Below are 18,119 nucleotides of genomic sequence, written 5' to 3'. Positions count from 1 at the left end.
ACAAAAGAAGGATGCAAGAACCAGAGCCCCCAGGGTGTCCTTTGTCCCTCACAGAGCGCCCGCCGGCGGCCACGGAGATGGGGTCCCGCAGACTGTTTCTTGTACGCGAGGTTACTCTAACGCACGCCCAGAGGTCAGTCTGGGGTGAAGAGTGGAGGACGGGGTGTGGCCTTTCCTCTGCCAAGTCGGTTTTTCGAAGAGAGTGATGCACAGTCTAAGCTTTCTGGCGTGACCCGAGGAGCACAGCCCTGCCCTCCTCCCAGCAGAGGCCTCTGCTTCCGCCAGCAGCCGTCTCAGTCTGTGGCGGGGAGCACAGGGTACGGAGGCGCAGTGGTCTCGGGGTGGCCGGCGGGGCCCACTGTCGTCCGGTCACACATACCAGGCGCTCGGGTGGCCTCACTGAGCGTCCGGGAGCACCGGCCCCCCAGGCAGGGCGTTTGCTTTGACCAACAAGCCGCGGAGAGAGGCGTCTACAGAGTGTGTGGCCACAGGAGCTGGACCACAGCCTGTCCCGCTGACGCTCTTGGCGGGGACGGTCCACAGGCGTGTCGGACGGTGCGCTCGCAGCGCTGTCTGTCGTCTCCAGGCACGGGTTCTCAGCCTTCGTGCTTTCCCAGGTGGCACACTCGGGGGCCAGGCTCAGGGGTCCCCGTCACCTGAAAGCGTCGTTCTGTGGCTGCCAGCCCGTGGGGTGGCTGCCACCGTGCGTAAGTGGCGCTGGGACTCCTGGTTGACTTGGGATTCCGCCGCGGTGATGGCGCCTCTCCCCTCTGCCCTTGCCATCCGTGCCCGGAGCAGGAGACCAGGACCGCTGATGGCTGGCCCTCCGTTCCAGCGCAGCCCAGCCGAGCCCAGGTGGGGGCAAACCGCCAAGGACACACATCATGTGACAACGTAATTCAACTAGCGATCGCTCAGTGTATGTCAGACGCTGGTTTTCAAGGTCAACTAAATGTCATGGTGGTGACCGACTCTCTGTGTCCTGGTGCCGTAGAGCCGCCGAGGCCTGGCTGGGCCCGGGGGCTCTTCCCCCGCCCCTGCCCCAGACCTGGCCCTTGGCAGTTGTCACCTGCACAGTCCCCTGCCTGAGAACTCAAAGGCCTCCCGAACAAGAGTTTTCAGTCTTCTCACCTGGACCCTCACTAGCTTCCCTTGAGGAGCTGGCCCCTCGCTTCGCAAATGTGACTCCCCCACGTGTGTCAGCCCTGCTGTAGCCCGTGGGCTGGCGTGTGCCCAGATGCAGCCCTCACGACCAGGGGGACGGGAGGGGCCTGGCGGGGCCAACACACGTCTTACCTGGTACATGGTGCACAGCCCAGGCTGTCTGCGGGCATGAGAGGGCACAGGGCTCCGTCTCTGCTTGAACCAGGGCACCTGCCAGGGGGACACAGAGTGGCCGTTGAGCCCATGCCGTGCCGCTGGCAGAGCCCCCAAGTCCTCCGGCAAACATCCCCTCCTGACCGGGCGTGGCAAGTCCCTGCGCGGTGAGGAGGGTAAGTGGGGGATGGAGGTCAGAAGTGAGGGCGTGCGGGTGATGGACGGTGACCACCGAAGGGACAGCGGAAGGAGGGGACAGCAGGAGCCCCTGGCGCTCCGGGGAGAGGAACGTCAGAGAAAAGGAAGAAGAAGAAAGGTTTAGGGGGAAGTTCTGGAGCCCTGAGCCCAACTACGTGACCAGATTTTCTCAACACTGGAGCAGGCACCAGACCTGTAAGATTTTGGACAGACAAGTGGAGGAAGCACCTTCCAGCCCTAAGCGACATGCTACAGGGCTTGTCACGTCGACATTGGAGTAGAGAAGGTTCCCAGCTCTCCTGCAGCAGGTGTGGGGGCTTCTGTATGGGATTTACGGGAGAAAGCGCCGCTGTCCTGCCAGGGTCACTGTGCTCTCTCTGTCGGCCCTCCCAGCTTTCAGATACGTGGAGGAGAGACGGAGAGGGAGAGAGGGCGAGGAAAGACAGAGAAGGTGCCTACGGGGGTCGGGAGATGGACACAAGGGATTTTAGGAGATGTCGTGAGCTTCTGCAGATTACGTGGATTTTATAAAACAGGTCACTGGTGGGTTATGTGTGCAGTGAGCGGTGGTTACGCACAGGAGGATGTCAGCGTGTCTAGAAGCGTTACTGTGAACTGCACACGGGGCTTCCCGAGGCGGATCTGGGGCGAGCGCGCCTACGCCCCACCCCTGCTCCTCCCCACGCGGGAGCCGTGATTTCTGTCCCAGCAGGACGGACTGGTGACTTCAATCCCAGGCACGGAGTTCTGCCAGAGGAGACAACTGTTTATGTCAACATCTCAGAGGACGAGGCTGCGGTGGCTTCTGCCTTGATGAGGCCTGGTCGTCCCCAGAGGCTGGGAGCGCCCCGCCTCCCCCGGTGGCAGAGGGGCAGGTCCACGTGATACTCTTGCCCAAAAGGCCAAGAAGAATTTTCTAATTCATGCCCCCCCCCATTGAAAACAATGCCCCTTCTTAATGAGGGGACCAGCTCCTTGGGCTGCTCCCGGCTTGCTCTGGGGATGATATCAAGCTACCCGCCCTCCCCCCATCCCCGGCACTCGGGGCCACGAGGGCCGCTGGCCATGCCAGTCGCCCACCCCAGCACGGCGAGGTGCGGGAGGATGGGCGTCCTCTCCTCAGGTGATGGCCGAGGGACGAGGCACTCCAGTGGCCGTGCTCGCCTGACCTCCCATACAGGCGCAGGAAGGGGGCTCGGGCACTGAGCGCGCCCCACGGGGCTGGCGGGGACGGGGGTGAGACGTGCCTCTCAGAGCCGCCCTCGTGGTGGGGCTCCCTCAGAGGAGGTCCAGGTGCTGGAAGTCTTCCTACCGTTACACGCTGTCCTCTGAAGCAGGACGGCTCGGGCAGTTCAGAGTGGGGCGGGGGGACCTACCGAGACGCTCTTACCCTTTCTGCGGGTTCTGCGATTCCCAAGGGCTCACAGGAGCTCTGGGTGGGGACTCCTCCTGCCTGGGATACGTTCCTTCCCTCCTGGGACACAGTCCCTCCGAGGTCAGCCCCAGCGCGCCAGCAGCCATCAGCCTCGCCTCTCACCCAACATCTCCTCCTTCGACCACAAGGAAGACCAGTGGCGTCTGTTACCGCACATGCTGCGAACGGACGCAGTGGGCAGTGGGCGAGGACAAGGGCAGGGGAAGCCGTCCAAATTAACTGTGTATTTGCTTTTACTTCTAGTTCATCCTAGACCCAACCTTACCCATGACCTTCATGCTCACCGGCATCCCTGGGGAGATCCCGTACCCTGCCGTATCCGGATTCCCCAGGTTCCTAGGGTGCCGGGACACAGCCTCAACAGGTGCACGGGCGAGCAGGTCGCTCATGTGCCCCGTCGCCTGGGAAACGCCGCTGAGTGGGCTGTGTCCCCCCTATCCCCCACCGAGGGAGAACAGAGTCTACTCCGCACCCACACTACCCCGGGGCAGCACGGCGCGCTCCGACGAAACCGAACCCAGCCAGCGGCATAAGCACAGCCAGGATGGACCAGAACGCCGAGCTGTCCCCGAGAGAACAGAATAGAACATCTCTGTGCAAAAGCGCACGAGTGAGATGCTGCCCTCCGTGTGCCGAGGGGGCAGTGCTCAGCCCTACACTCACCTGTGGGGTGTCCCGTCAGGAGCCCCCGAGATCACCCGTAACAAATGCACTTCATGGGCATGGCAGGGGGACCCCAAAGAGGACAACTTGAAAGATTCACGTGTGGTCCGTTCACCACCGATGTTCTGTTACAAGGTTTACTGAGTGCGGGAAGGAGGAAGCACACACGGAGCAGAAGTTGATCACAAAATCCAGCAGGTGCACAGACACCCGGCAGGAGGCTCTCGCCATCAGACACAGGACCTGATGCCACGGTGTCACTCACACAGGGGTGTGCAGGACTGCCCGGAGCAGGGCCACTCACCCGAACGTGGGTCTCACCCACCGAAGCCACGGGACCCTGGACTTGGAGGGTCTGGGGACAACAGGCGTTAGCTGCCTGCAGCCGCAAAGCCGCCGACCCAGAACCGACCAGAGCGCCGACACTTCACAGAGACGTGCCTGGGGGGATTCTCAGAAAGCCCTGCCGGAAATACACCTGCCACATCGCAAGTTCTCTAGAGAGAGCCTGGACGCACCTCTTGGCAAAGTGATGCACCAGACGGACGGACAGCCAGATCACGGACACACAGCCTCGCACGGAGAGTCAACCTGCTTTCGTGTGCGTGGCCGTGCTCCTGCCGGCAGGAGTTCTCCGCTGAAAGGGTGTGTATGCATCCCCAGGCCCCGGACTCGGGGGTCAGGCACCGCACGGCCGGGGGGCTCCCCAGCTTCCTGCCCCATGTCCCATCCCTCCTGCCGCCTCCAAACGCTGCGGTCCCCACAGGGTTGCGGAACATAGCTACAAAGTCGGGATGCTATGCCAACAACGAAGAATTAAGTGATGGTAGAACTAAAACGTGTTGAATGAAGATGCAGCGGAGAAAACCAGGAAACATAACGTGGGGGTTAATTGACGAGATCGATTATGCCGCGGAGCGCAGACGACAAACGGCTTCCATCCTGTATGATCAACGTCAGAGGCACAGAAACAACCCTGAGGGCCGCAGGGCGGGAGGCTGGTAGCAGGGTCCCCGGGGGCTCCGCTGTGAAGTCAGGACAGACAGACACAGCCATGTGTGGGGACCCGCTTTCGTGTGGAGAAATGAGGGAGTGGCCTGTCCCCCAACCTTCCTACTTGGGGACAGCCTGGGGGCACATCAGTGTGTGCAGCTTAGTTATTTCATAAAGCCTCAGCCCTTCCAGATAGGAAGGAACAGGGCTGTTTCCAAAGCGGACGACTGGTCTAGGCTTTGGCCGCCGCACCCGCGGGGGCCACGGAAGGTGGAAGGTGGGGGGTGGGGTCTGACAAGGGGGCGGCGGGCGGGCTGTGTCCACGAAGACCGCACGCACTTTCTCCTTCATCCTAAAGGCCTGCACCCGCCCCTGAGCCCCACAGCCCGGAGCCGGAAACCCGTTCTCTGGAAAACGACAGCACAGCTGTTTCCTCCCCACCAGGAGCGCGTTCTCCGTGAACGCGTTCTCCGTCCACGGCTCCCCAAAGAACATGCCCTCCAGGACTTCATGATGCTCTTTCCGTGAAGGCAGCTCCCCGGCCGCAGCGGGGTGAGAAGGACGGTGGGCGTGGCCATGCCTTCCGAGGATGGGGCAGGGGAGGAGCCCCGCGCGGCCCCGGGGGAGGGGGGCAGCAGAGGGGCCTGGGACCGACAGCCCCCTTCCCAGGGGCCCGGCCTTCAGCCTTGCAAGATTCCACCAGGAAAAACCTACTGCAGACGGACAAGCAGAATAATTGCTCCCCACGGCCCCTGACTACTTTACACCCCAGGTGGGGCCGCTGACGCTCGGGCCTGGGGAGGGCCCTTTCAGGTCTGTGCACCTGAGACGACCGTCTAGGAACGACAACCGTGGAAGCATGAAATGGGCTTTTAGGGATGATAATCATGCCCTTAGCTTCTCTCTTCTCCAGCTTCGATCCAAAGATCTTTCTATGCACACAGAGCAAAGCAGGAAGAGAAATAAACCCACAAAATCACCCGCAGCTTCCCGGAAAGACCCCAGAATCCTAGGGCCCCCGTGGGCGTGTGCCTGGACGGACAGGGCTTGACGCTCACGTCTCCTGTGTTTCAGAGCAAACAGAGTCCACAGCAGAATAAAGGCTCTGAACAGACACCAGTTTCCAGTTCCCCACACGGGAAGGCACCGCGGGCCTGTGTTTCCAGGAAGCCACTATGTGACAACGCGTGCAAACCTAACGGGTTTCTCTGGCATCAAAAGGCAAGGCTGTTCATTTTCAAATCTGCTTTATTCAACATTCAGTATTGAACAGAACTGATACTTCAGAAATCCTAATACAATTGTTTAAACATGGTTTTCATTTTTTAAAAATCCTGGCAAAATATTCTGATTCCTCTGGCTCCCTGATCATCGGACAATGCTATTTTGCAAAGTTGATGCCTACTTTTGAGATGAATCTTTTCTCTGAAAATATGAGAAGGGATAAGAGCCTTAAAGCAACCGCGGCTGTAAGTCTACATAAAGGAGGAAAAACCCGTATCCACGTTCACGCAGGTGTATGTGTCCGTTCTGAAGTAAAGTCACAAAGATTGATACCAGTGCATTCACCATTTTAATTGAGACCATAACCACCGAAACAAAGCTTGTTTTATAATATGCGCTACACAGCGGTTTAATCTTTTCTGCACAGTGTAAATGTTTGCCTGTTCCTTGAGTGAAGCAGAAGAGCTTAAACTTCCCAAACCGGCAAAGCCACATGCACAGGAGGCCTTAGAGGGGCAACCCGGCAGCCAGAGTCGGGTGCGGTTTGATTACTGTGCGCAGCAGCAGCGTCAGAAACAGGTCAGGTGACCACCATGTCAGAGTGAGGACAGACCCAACGTCCAAGCAACTGCCTACAAACACAGACCCCGAGAGAACCAAGCAGAAAGCGGACTGAAGACACAGCAACTGTTAGTGGCCAGAAGTCATGACAGGTGTCCCGTGAGAGACGATGGCACCTGGAGGCAGATGCCAGGGACCCTCGAGCCACACCTGAGCTTCCTTCCAGGAGCCCTAATTCTGGCGCCGCCAAACCGCCCTCCTGTTTATGTGCAATTTCACCATCATCAGGAATTTAAAAAAAAACTGTGGTCAGACACTAAAGCAAATTTTAGAAACGCCTTTAAAATCGCAAGTCAGGCCCCTGCTCCCTACTTCACCCAGAAGAATCTACATTCCCAAGACTTTCAGGGCCAGCGCGTACGCGGCCAGAGGGAAGGCGGCATCGTCTGTGTTTTGGGAGCACAGCCAATGAGCCCGCTGTCTTGAAAAAAACCCTCTCTTGCCTGAAGGACCAGCTAAGACAAGACCCGAAAAAGGCGCAGGACACACTGTGCGTTTGCTGCAGCAGAGCTGTCCGGGACAGCCTCTGGCGGACCGTCGCCGCGGATGCCCCATTCGCCACCCCCCGGGGCCGCGGCTGGGAACTGGGCTACGGTGGGAGCCTTTCCCTCCTGATACGATTTGTAGCTACAGAACATTTACAAAGTGAAACTTCACAGACGTTCTCTTCAAATTAATGCAGTAACAAAGTAATACGGTTTTGATTCATAAGCACTCGCAAGATCCCTCCAGCCCTTTCCCCTAAATAACTGGGATAAAAGACAAAATTTGCTCAAGGCGAATTTAAATTTTGAGTTTGTTCAGAAGTCCTCAATCGCACGATTGTTGCAAGACAACGCAAAGCTGGCAGCACGGACCCTGAGGAAAATGAGCACAACCCCATGTTGACCCCAAAGCGTGAAGCAGAATCAGCCACAGAGCCCCTGAGCGCGAGACACCGGAGGACGGAGAACGTCCGCGATGCGCACAGCACACCCCCCCTCGAGAGGCAGAATTCAGAATGTTCTCGCCCTCCTGGGCCACATCCTGAAAGCGTCCCCCACGGGGAAGGGACAGAGGCCGAGCTGTGCGGGAATGCAGCGAAAGCAGAGACGCAGCCCCCCTCCCGCCCCCGCCCGCGGCCGCGAGCACGGCCAGCACAGCCAGCAGCTGGACAGCCGAGGGGCCGTGGCTTGGCTCTGCCGTGGCTTGGCTCACCTGCTGACTCTCCTTCCTTTTCCTCGTCAACTAACGTGGACACACGTCCCCTGTGCCCCCAGTTACTCCTCAGAGCTCACCTTGCCTGAGCCCCGCTTGGGCACACCCCTGTCACCGCCAAAGAAGCGCCCGAGGGAGTCGAGGATGCCCGTGTCCCTGTGCCTCGGGAGGAAGGCGTGCCTGGCGTGGTCCATGGCACTCGCTGACGCCAGGTACTTGGATCCGTGCCTCTGGGAGGGTCTTTTCTGTGACGCCATCACATCCAGGCCCTCGGGAGTGGCTGCACTGTCCTCTTGGATGGTCTGGAGCTCGTCTGACTCCGAGGGCCTGTCTTTGAAGGTGTTGTCCTCTCGGCCCGGAGCATCTCGGGAAAAGAGGCGGATCAAGTGGGGGCGGCCCCCGGGGTCAGCTGGGTTGGCGTCCTGCCAGGCATTCTTTGGGTCCGCTGTGCGCTTGGAGTCTGTCACCGCTGTGTCCTGAGAGGGGGTCCCATTGTTCTGCTCCACATCTGCCTCCCCTGCAAACAACAGTGAGACATGAACACGGGCCGTGCAAAGCAGAGCGAGGGACAAAGCCGCTTTCTTCCAGGGGGAGGGACCTGCCTGTCTCCTACCAAAGCCACAGAGTGTGAGCAGGGCCGGCAGGCTAGGCGGCAGCCCTGATGGCTTCTGGCAGGGCCCGACCTGCACCAAGCGTCCTACCTGTGGGTCTCCTCTCAGCGTCCCTTACTCAACATCTGGCACTCCAGGCCAAGCACACCCTGCTTCCACGGAAGCGGCCGGCGTGGACAAGGCCGTCACCCCTGGGTTCTCCCATGGCCGCATGGGGACAGGCCAGGACTGCGGGGCGCTCCACCGGTGCCCAAGCCCAACGCAACGAGGTATTTTTAGCATACTTGATGAAAATGGAACTTCCCACGTCTTTCTGCAATGCATGCCCTGAAGAAACGGGCATTTAGAATTCTTTCGTTTCCAGATCCCACAGGAGGCCTCTTGCTCCAGAGAACTGCTTATTCAGGACATTCCCATGTGGCTTTTCTGCGAGCAGCCACAGTGGTCAAGTCTGAAGTGGGAACCGCCTGTTCCATGGGCTTCACGGTCCCTCAGCTCTTACACACAGACACAGACAGAGCCTTTCCTTCCAGAACGGCCGTACCCCCATTCTGCCCTCGAGGTGCGAGTCAGGTGTAAGCGCACGTCCTCTCCGCAGCATCCCTAGTGACTTACCTAGAGAAAATGTGGGTTCCCTCACCCCTTCCTAAATATCATCCATCCATCCACCCAAATACCACCGTCTGCTCACTGACACTTCCCCAACAGCAGCGTGCACCTAACCCTTTCTCTGCTCAGCCACCTGCTGAGTCACCTGCCTCCCTAACCACCCACGGTTCCATCTACAGACCCAGCCACCCAGCCACCCAGCCACCCCCCACCCCCCGGCCATGTCACCATTAGCAAGTGTGATGTACCGAGCGAGGTGTTTGGGCTTCAGTACCGAACAAGGTGTGGTCCTTGTCTCGGGAACACATGGAAACAAGCGTTATGAAATCAAGTGTTCCCAAAATGGCAGGTCCCCATCCTAAAACCCTGTCCCTGTGCATGTGAACGTGTTTGGAAATAGGGTTTTTTGTAAATATAAGCATGGTCAGAGGAGGCTGTACCGGAGGAGGCGGGCCTCACCACACGGCTGGTGTCCGTATGAAAAGAGGGACTTCGGACGGAGACACAGACGCACAGGGCAGAGGCCGTGTGATGGTGGCGGGGACATGGGGACACAGGGACACGGGGACGCCAGAAGGTAAGAGGCAGGGGGCCTCCCCGAGGGCCGGCAGCAGGAGCACAGCCTTGCGGATCCCGGGTCCCAGCGTCGCGGCCTCCAGAGGGTGAGAGAGAAAATTCCTGTCGTTATACATCACCCAGTCTGCGCTGGTGTGGCTGTGGCCACAGGACACAAATACAGTGTGGACCTTCACAACCAACCTGGGATGACGAAGCCAACAGAGCAGGGTAGGGGGCTTCAGGGAGGCCCCGTGAGGGACGGAATGGGTGGGCCGAGGGCACACGCGGGTGGAGTGCGGCGCCTCTACAGGGGCTGGACGCCCGCAGAAAGGTCTGGAGGCAGAGGGCTGGTGAGAGCAGCAGGTGAGTGGGAGGCCCAGGCACCTGGTCATGACTGCACAGGCCAGACAGGCTCCAAGAGGGACCAGAGACCCCTGTGGGAAGTGGGCGGGACCAGGCTTCCGGGTAGAAGGTGGGCCCAGGCGGGGGGACCGACGGCCGTGGGCGAGACGAAGGTGAGGCCACCGAGGTCCCCTCGCGGGGGCCGGGAGGAGCCCGGCAGAGGCAGCGGCCTCTTCATTGCGTCACTCATAATCTCGGAAGCGTGTGTGTCGACAACACGCACTTCCACTAACACACCGGTCGCGGACACACCGGTCGCGGACACATTGGTTGTGAACACATCGGTCACAAAAGGCAGATGGTTTCTCGCTCTTTCACCAAAACCACACTGGTCAGGAGACGCCCCACGGAGGACACCATCAGGCAGACGTGATCATCACCCACGTCTCCAAGGATGAGGGTGTCACTCCCAACGTGTGTCCTCACTGTTTGCCAGGGACAGAGTGCAAGGCAGACACCTGGCACGGGGACCACTGTGACCTCACTCAGGCCCCTGTGGACAGCACGCGGCTGGGAGGTGCACCCAGGCCTTAGGCACACATCACTTAGAGCACGGCCTGTCGTCTCCGACCACGGATGAACCTGAACCCTGTAAGAGCACGATTATTTCTAATGTGTCTACTAAAGGCCTCTGTGCCTCGTAGCCTTAGGCCAAGACCACAGCCGGGGTCAAGCTCTAGGTCTTTGCAGGGACGTGTGGCTAATGTATACGTTGCTCCAGAAATAGGGTCTGAACCTCTAACTCTGCTTTATACTCCATGGCTAATATGAATTAATGCAAATGTGCTAGAGAAACAGAAGCTGCATTGTACATAATTAAATGCATTAACAAAACACAAGCGCATCTGAATACTAATATATGTACAACAGTTGGGCTTTGTGTCCCTGAATAGGGCTGTTTGTGAGGCGCAGAGAAGGGCGTTCATGTCCTAAAAGGAGCTTCTCTGAGCACAGGGGCGCGGGGAGCGGTCGAAATCTGTGGATGTACAGCATTTCGGGTTGGGATGAGAGCAGTTTTAATTTATCAATTAATATCAGCTTTCATCGAGTTAAAGCCCGATGCCGAGTTTTTATTTCGACTCTAACTACGGAGCGAAGCGCTTAGTGCACGATTAGGGAGGCATAGGCTGGATTCTGCCGGGACACATGGTTAGAATGCTCTAGCGTTGCTCAAATTCTACAGGATTTGCAAAAAAACTTCTTTACCAAAAAAAAAAAAAAAAAAAAAGCCCACTGCAATCCAATTGCTAGAATGACCTCCAGAAAACTTTGGTGGGAAATGTCCAGGACTTCCAAAAGCAAGGCTGTTAAAATCCCAGAATGGCTTCCCGGGGCACCCCTAAGGAACAGAGATGTCACTCCCGCCAGAGTGGCTTCTGGAGCAGAGACGCCCACCAAGCCGGATGGGGACACTGGGGCAGCGGTGCGTGCGGTTAGTAAGGCTCACCCAGGTCAGAACCCCAGCAAGGCTCCAGCCGGAGGTCACGGTGGTCCCATTTCCACCTGTGGGTCCGCTGTCTCCCACCCGTGGCGCCCCGGCAGGCCGGTGTCCTACACCCGGAGGCCTCTCCACCCGGATTCCATCTTACCGACTGACTGCCTTCTTCCCTTTTCCCCCTTTTCTTTTCTTTCTTTCTCTCTGTTGCTCTTTCTTTGCCACGGTTTGCTGGGGTTTCACTCCACCATCATTGCTGGTCCGTAGACTCCAGCTTCTCTTGCGGGATTCCCTCTACCCACAGCTGCTGGAAGCCCCTGCACGAGGCCTCCCGGTCCACGCCCCGCGTGCAGGTCCCAAGTGGCTCCCACGGCCACGTGCCCCTGGCAGAGGTTCGGCTGTTCTTCCGTTCTCGCTCCAACAGATGCCCGCACGCGGGGATTTATTTGAGAGAGAGGCCACCCAGAGCCCCGGGAAGGGAGGCCATTGCCGCCTGGCCTGGGTGTTCCAGATTCAGTAGGGACAGTCCCAGAAGCAGGTGGTTTTAGCCCCTCTGTTCATGTGAGGAAACCGACGCAGGAGGGTTACACAGGAACTGGTGGGGAAGTTGATGTTGGCCCAGGTCTGCGATGAGACACCGCGGCTCTGGGGGCCTCACACCGGCTCTTCCTGCCCCGACGGGCTTTACCTGCAATGAGGTGTTTGCCTCTAAGAGGAAGACTTCACTGCGGGTAAGTGGCAGCTACACCACACGTGGGTCATAGCTGCTTCACAGAGCGGGGCTGCCGGGACAGAGACGGCCTTAGCAGAGAGCCACCCGCCGAGTGCAGAGCTCGGCCAATGACCCCCTCCAGCAGGAGACCCGGCTGCACCACCTGTGGGCTCTGCAGGTGCAGGAGGGGGTGTCTCCCTGCAGACCCTGCTCAGCCACGCCAGCCACTCCTGACTCACAACAGGGGTATGCGCTGGCCGAACACGTTCGGGAGGGCTAAACCCCAAAACAAGCTGACTTTGGGAATCCTGTATCACCACTCCGGCCAGACGGGTCACCCCTGAGCACACAGGAGCTCGGGGTACAGCCTTCTCCTCGCTTGTTTGGAAAACTCGCCCTCTGTAACCAGAGCAGGACACGCACCCAATAGCCCTGAGACTGTCTCAAACAATGGGATGGCAAAGGGATGATTGTCCTATAGTTAAATACCACAACTTTTTATTTTTGTTTACTTACTTTCTTAAAGATTTTATTTATTTATTTGAGAGAGAGCGAGCGAGCGAGAGAGAGGGAGAGAGAGCACGGAGTGGGGGAGGCGGAGGGCCCAGGAAGAGGCAGAAGCAGACGCCCTGCTGACCAGGGAGCCCAATGTTGGGATCGCATCCCGGGGGATCCCCTGCTGGGATCATGACCCGAGCCGAAGGCAGGTGCTTAACCGACTGCTCCGTCCAGGGGCCCAATATTCCCACTTTGCAGAGTATGTATCTCATGCTCTCCTAACTGCACCCCTGGAAATCAAATTTCATGAATAACTTCCATCAAAACCATGCATGGGTATGTGTGCGTGTGTGTGCACACGTGTGAGTGTGTACACGTGTGCGTGCATGTATGCACATGTGCACGCCCGTGTGTGTATGTGTGTGTGTGTGTGTGTGCGCGCGCATGCATGTGTGCACGGGAGAAAAAGTACAGATGTCAAGCCACAGCCCGACCGGAGAAATCAGAAAGCAGAAGATGGCTGCTGATTCTGTTTTCCTTACCAGGTTGGTGGAGGGGCGAGTTAGTCACTGTCCAGATACCCAGGTTTGCATCTTAATGACAGCACAGAGTGCACTGGGGGGCCCTGCTCCCTCACCCCCACTGCCAGGTGTGGTCACTGGGGAGGAGAGCTTAACCTTGGACCTGCCGAGCATCACAAGGGCTGCTTCCTGTCGGCGGGAGATGCTGTCGCTGGGTGGGGACCCAGCACTTTTCGCCCCTTTGCATGGACTTGGGAAGCTGCACCCATGCCATGCTGAGCCTGCGGGGTGCGGCCGCTGTGGGCACGACCCCAGCTGACCTCCTGGGTCTGCGCCTCTCTCTAAATGCCAGGCCAAGGCCAACAGTGGCATTTATCCACTTACTTGGAGCATGACTCAACCGCTCATGGAACCGGAATAAACCACCAGGAATCATCTCTGTGAACGCAAGTCCCTCTGTTAAATTGAACTCAAATGAGAAACATCTACTGGGAAGACGTGACCATGCCAATCTCATTCTCTCCTCTGAGCAGAAATCCAGAAATACTACACCAAGGGGTTTGTCCAACAAGGACTTCACTTGGGTCGTTGAATAACATTTCATATTCAAGGCGGATCAGGTCTTCAATGAGGCAGAAACAAGGAAAAGCCATCATCGCGCAGCTGATAAGCGGTTTTGCCAATATGACCCTGTAAAGTGCGCAGTAGAGACCTGCCCACCCAGGCCGTCGCTGTCGCTTTATTTTGCTTCTGTGCGCCGTTCCCTCCGGACGGCGGGGCGGACTTCCCGGGCCGGGGACGTGCTGAACCCTTGGGGCGGCAGACGCTCTCCATCCCTCCGTTCGGGACTTGGGCAAGTTATTACAATGCCCGCTAGAGCGTCAAGAGAAAACACATAACTGCCACAGCCTCGCTCAGTTTCACTACAGGAAGGAGATCTCGTCCTGATGGACCAGGAAAATCATCTCTGAATAAAGCTATAGGATGAATCTGGGTCACTTTTGGACCCTCTTGCCAAGAGACTACTCCATCTGCCCCCGTCTCCTGGCCCTGTGAGTGAGCTCCGGTGAGGTCAAGCTGGGAAAGCATGAGGAAACCCCGGGTCTCCGGGACACCTGAGATCCAGATCCAGTTCCCCTGCAAACACCCCAAACCCCCAGACACAGCTGCTTCTACTTTGGGCCCACGGCTCTCACTCTGCCACCCACCAGGACATCTCCCCACGGAGCAGCTCTTGTGAGCAGTTCTCCATATGTGTTTTTTCTACATGACATCCTTCAAATATTTGGACAGAAAATAAAATGTGATTTTCATTTTGAGGGATCAGACTGGTTTCATCCATCTTTTTACTTTGGCTTCTAGAAGCATCTATTCTCAGGGCGTATCTGGTTAGGTCCCAAACCCAGAGTACAAGTCTAGTTTGTTGGAGTTGCGTTAAGATCCCATATATGGCCCCAAACCCACAGAGCCCCAAATGAACTGATTTAATGAGTCTGTCCTCCGTCACTGGGAGTTCTCATCCAAGGAGCTAGGACTCTTCCTGGTTCCATAAAGCGGGTCCCCAGCCTGCGGTCAGAACCTCCTCCCTGTGGTGGGCTCATACACCGTGGGCCATGGTCTCCATGGCCCCAGAGGAGCCAGCCCAGAGTGGCTGTTTCCGTATCTTGTCTCAGGCCCAGAGGACCGATGGCTGCTAAGGGTCAGTGGGACTTCTAAGCCTAACCCTTGTACAACAAGCTAGGAACAAGCATTCTCAGACATACAGGCAGCAGCTGGACAGAAGGCTCCCGACCAGCCCGCACCACTTTCTTGTCTCCCCTGGATCACGCACCTCGAGCAGCCCTGCTTTCGATACTCTGTCGTACCCATGGAGAAGGGACCCCGAGATCGCAGGGACCATGCCAGGAAAAAGTTCTAAATGGGGCAGCCAGGCCCCTTCTTGCGCCAGAGAGGACATCCACACAGTGACAGGGACGCTGGCGCCGGGACACTCGGTGACTTTATCTAAATGCACAATGGCAGAATTCAGACAAGCTGCATGCTCTGTTTTCCGGCTACACGCAACAGCAGTTTTCTCCTGAGTGATCCACAATCCACTTTCCTAGCTGCTGGTCCCTTCAGGAAGTACTACCCAAAACAGAGTCCATACATCGAAATGCGCCCACGTGTCCTCTTTGTCATAACCGTTCAGATGAATCCTTCGTTTCTAGCTCGAAGTCACAGCGTGGCCTAGATTAAAGGGACCATCGCTATGGAATGAAGCCACAAAATGGAGGAAATCTTCAGTGATCTCGTCTCCAATTGGTTGTTTTTAAACTTATGCTTTAACTTTTTCCCTCACATGTTTTCAACTGGTGATATCTTAAGGATCCCCAAGATCAAGATGGCTAAAGCCATCGTGGAGTCAGGAACACCGCAGCTGACCTGAATTCAGGTCCTCTGTGACGGGGACAGGTTGGCAGGCCCAAGTTCACGTCCTTCAGAGCGGGCGACTGAAGTCACGCACCATCGTCACGCACTGTCCCTTATGGCCAGGAAGAGCTTGAGATACCGAGGCGGCTGCAAAGAGCTCAAGAGATGTTACCGAAACCTCAGACCCTCGCAGAAGAGCTCCTACTTCCAAAATAACCTACAGAAGGGGCATCGCCTCCTGCAGCCCAGGGAGAACCATCCAGAAGCCCAGGACTCTAGGTGGGAACAGGACAACACTGACTCTCCTCCAGAGCTCTTTTTAAATCCTGACCGCTAATGTCAGCGGGCAGGCGGCGCGGCTCTCCTGTTTCAGGATTTTTATGGAAGGCACTTTTGTGGATGAGCACATCACCCTCCGGAGGACGTCTGCCCGCCTTCCGGGGCGTCCAGCAGCGGACCCCCCCCTCCTCGAGCAGGCCCGTCGCTCACCGCTCCGAACACCAGCTCCTTCAGCGAGAACCTGCTCTGTTCCCCCAAGCAGAGACTGCAGGAGAGCTGGAGAAATGCGACTCAGAGTCTGTGACCCCCGTTTAGACCCGAGGCTGGGCCAAAGTACCATCTTCACTGAAGGTATGAGATTCGTCATCAGTTACAGCGGAACGAAATTTCCAGGCTGCTCTTCCATGAAGGAGGCATTTTCTGTTCTATTCCTGCCTGTTCTCTGGGGTTTTTGTCTGGACACTCTGGGCCTGGAGGTGCGAGCTCTCCGCAGTGGGGGAGGGTCCCACCACCAGAGTCGAGGTGACAGACTGTCCTTGGAGTCTTGGTGGGGACTGACTGAGACAACCGCGCTCGGACAGCAGAGAAGCGTAGTTTAGCTCTCTGAACTTGCCACAACCAAGCGCGAAACTGAACACCAGCCGGCGTGCGGTTCTCATCGGTGGGAGCGCTTCACGGCAGACGCCGGGAGCCACCGCTGCGGGCTCAGCCCGCCCCACCTCGCCCGGAACCGCCTCCAAGCAGGACCAGGCAGCCTTCCTGGGACCCTGTCACTGGGGAACCCCTTTTCCCTCCCCTGAGGCCTGAGACCAGGAGACAGGGGGGTGGGAGGGGGCTTTGGAGATGGAGGCCAAGACCCTCCCCCATCTACGGCCAGAAATACCCCGTTGCTAAGCAAGGTTCTTCACACAGGGCATGCAGGAGTGTTAAGGGATAGATAATTTCATCCCACAGGCATGATGGGCCCCGAAGGAGCATCTTGCCAGGTCTCTGTGTGGACTTTCAGCCACTGCTTGCCACAGAGGGGGCCGGAGGCGCCAGGCTAGGCACCAAGCCTGTGGCCCTGTGGGGCTCCGATAAACCCTGAGGCCGGCGCCCCTGGGGGAAAAGCCCGGGGCCAGCAGCAGGGGGCAGCCCGCAGGCTCTGCAGCAGGAATCTGGGAACCACGCCTCTGCCCGAACCCCGAGGCCCCAGCTCCCACCCTGGAGACGGAGGCAGGTGAGGACCCCTTTCCAGTAAGGGGCTGCCCTCCATCGATGGCCACAGGCCAGGCTTGGACGGAACCTCACTCTAAAAACACGGCGACATGTGGTGCCTGGGGCATTCCATCGGTGAGGCGTCTGCCTTTGGCTCCGGTCAGGATCCCAGGGTCTTGGGATCAAGCTCCAGAGTTGCTGGGCTCCCTGCTCGGGGTGGGGGTGGGGGGGAGGCTGCTTCTCCCTCTGCCTCTCCCCCCTGCTCATGCTCTCTCTCTGGCACACACTCTCTCTTTCTTGAATAAATACATAAAATCTAAATAAATAAATAAATAAACAAAAAGACGGCGACAAGCATGCTGTCCAGTGGAGTAGGGGGTGAGGTGAGAGCCATGCTAAGTGCACATGACCCTGGTTGGGCTGTCGGTTTAAGGAGTAGGGGCACCGGGGGTGCCTGTGTGCCTCTGACCTGGCCGGGTTGGCCCCTCTGTACAGAGGAGCTGGGGGGGGGGGGGGAGAGGCGCGGGGGATGGTGGGGGTTGGGCGGGCAGAGCCCTGGAATTTGCGCGCGTAGGCCGCGCTGAAGAGGACCCTCCTTGTCTGTGGAATACTTCTGTCCCTGGCCCGTTGTGCTCGGGGTCACCAGGGAGGGTCGGAAACAAAGGAGCCTATGGTTGTGGCCTGTGGGTTTGCTGTGGCAGAAGTTCTGCATCTATGAGAGGCGCGCGGCCGCCCTCCCGGCCACGCTGGGATTTCTTGAAAATTTTTCCACAAACGAATCTTATCAACCCACCCATCTCAGCACGAAAGCCTCCTTTGTGTACCCAGAACATATAGTGTTTATTTGCTCTAAATCGCTCTAAATTCCTCCCACAGCAGGAATGGGGTCACGGGAGAGGCAGCCTGGAGGGTCGGGCTGGGCTCCACCGTGAGTCCGGACCTCGCAGGGCCCGAGCTTCTTCATCTGACAAGGTGGGCACAAGCATCTCGGGCAACAGCACACAGCTGGCGTCCACATGCAACTCGGGCAACAGCCCGGTATGCACACCGGTTCTGGGCCACGAGCAGCCTCTGTCGGTCCCCGCCGCAGCTCCGTACCTGCCACCAACGGGCCCGGAGAGGCTGCAAGGTTTCTCCCACGGAAGCGGCATCACGGGAACACTGAGCTGCTTTTCAGGGGGGCGTGCGATCGCTGAAATGATAGTATTCCTGTCTCTACGTCTATTTTACCTGGGGG

General features: G+C 58.0%; 1 protein-coding gene across 4 annotated transcripts in view; it reads right to left on the bottom strand.

Moving 5' to 3' along the window:
* MBP (myelin basic protein) overlaps positions 1-18,119 on the bottom strand; it is a 100,604-nt gene that overhangs the window by 24,802 nt on the left and 57,683 nt on the right. For 2 of the 4 annotated variants that reach the window (XM_059140779.1, XM_059140780.1), the window contains exons 4-5: positions 7,729-8,165; positions 1,297-1,374 (exon numbers count right to left, since the gene is read on the bottom strand). In XM_059140779.1, the coding sequence (XP_058996762.1) occupies positions 1,297-1,374; positions 7,729-8,165 (515 nt within the window). The remainder of the gene's footprint in view (positions 1-1,296; positions 1,375-7,728; positions 8,166-18,119) is intronic. The other 2 variants (XM_059140781.1, XM_059140782.1) reach the window with 1 other exon arrangement.

The sequence above is a fragment of the Mustela lutreola genome, chromosome 11 (genome assembly GCF_030435805.1).
Source record: "Mustela lutreola isolate mMusLut2 chromosome 11, mMusLut2.pri, whole genome shotgun sequence".
In the NCBI taxonomy this organism is placed as follows: domain Eukaryota; kingdom Metazoa; phylum Chordata; class Mammalia; order Carnivora; family Mustelidae; genus Mustela; species Mustela lutreola.
Note: the sequence above shows the minus strand (reverse complement) of the source record. Positions and strands in the feature narration are given on the sequence as shown.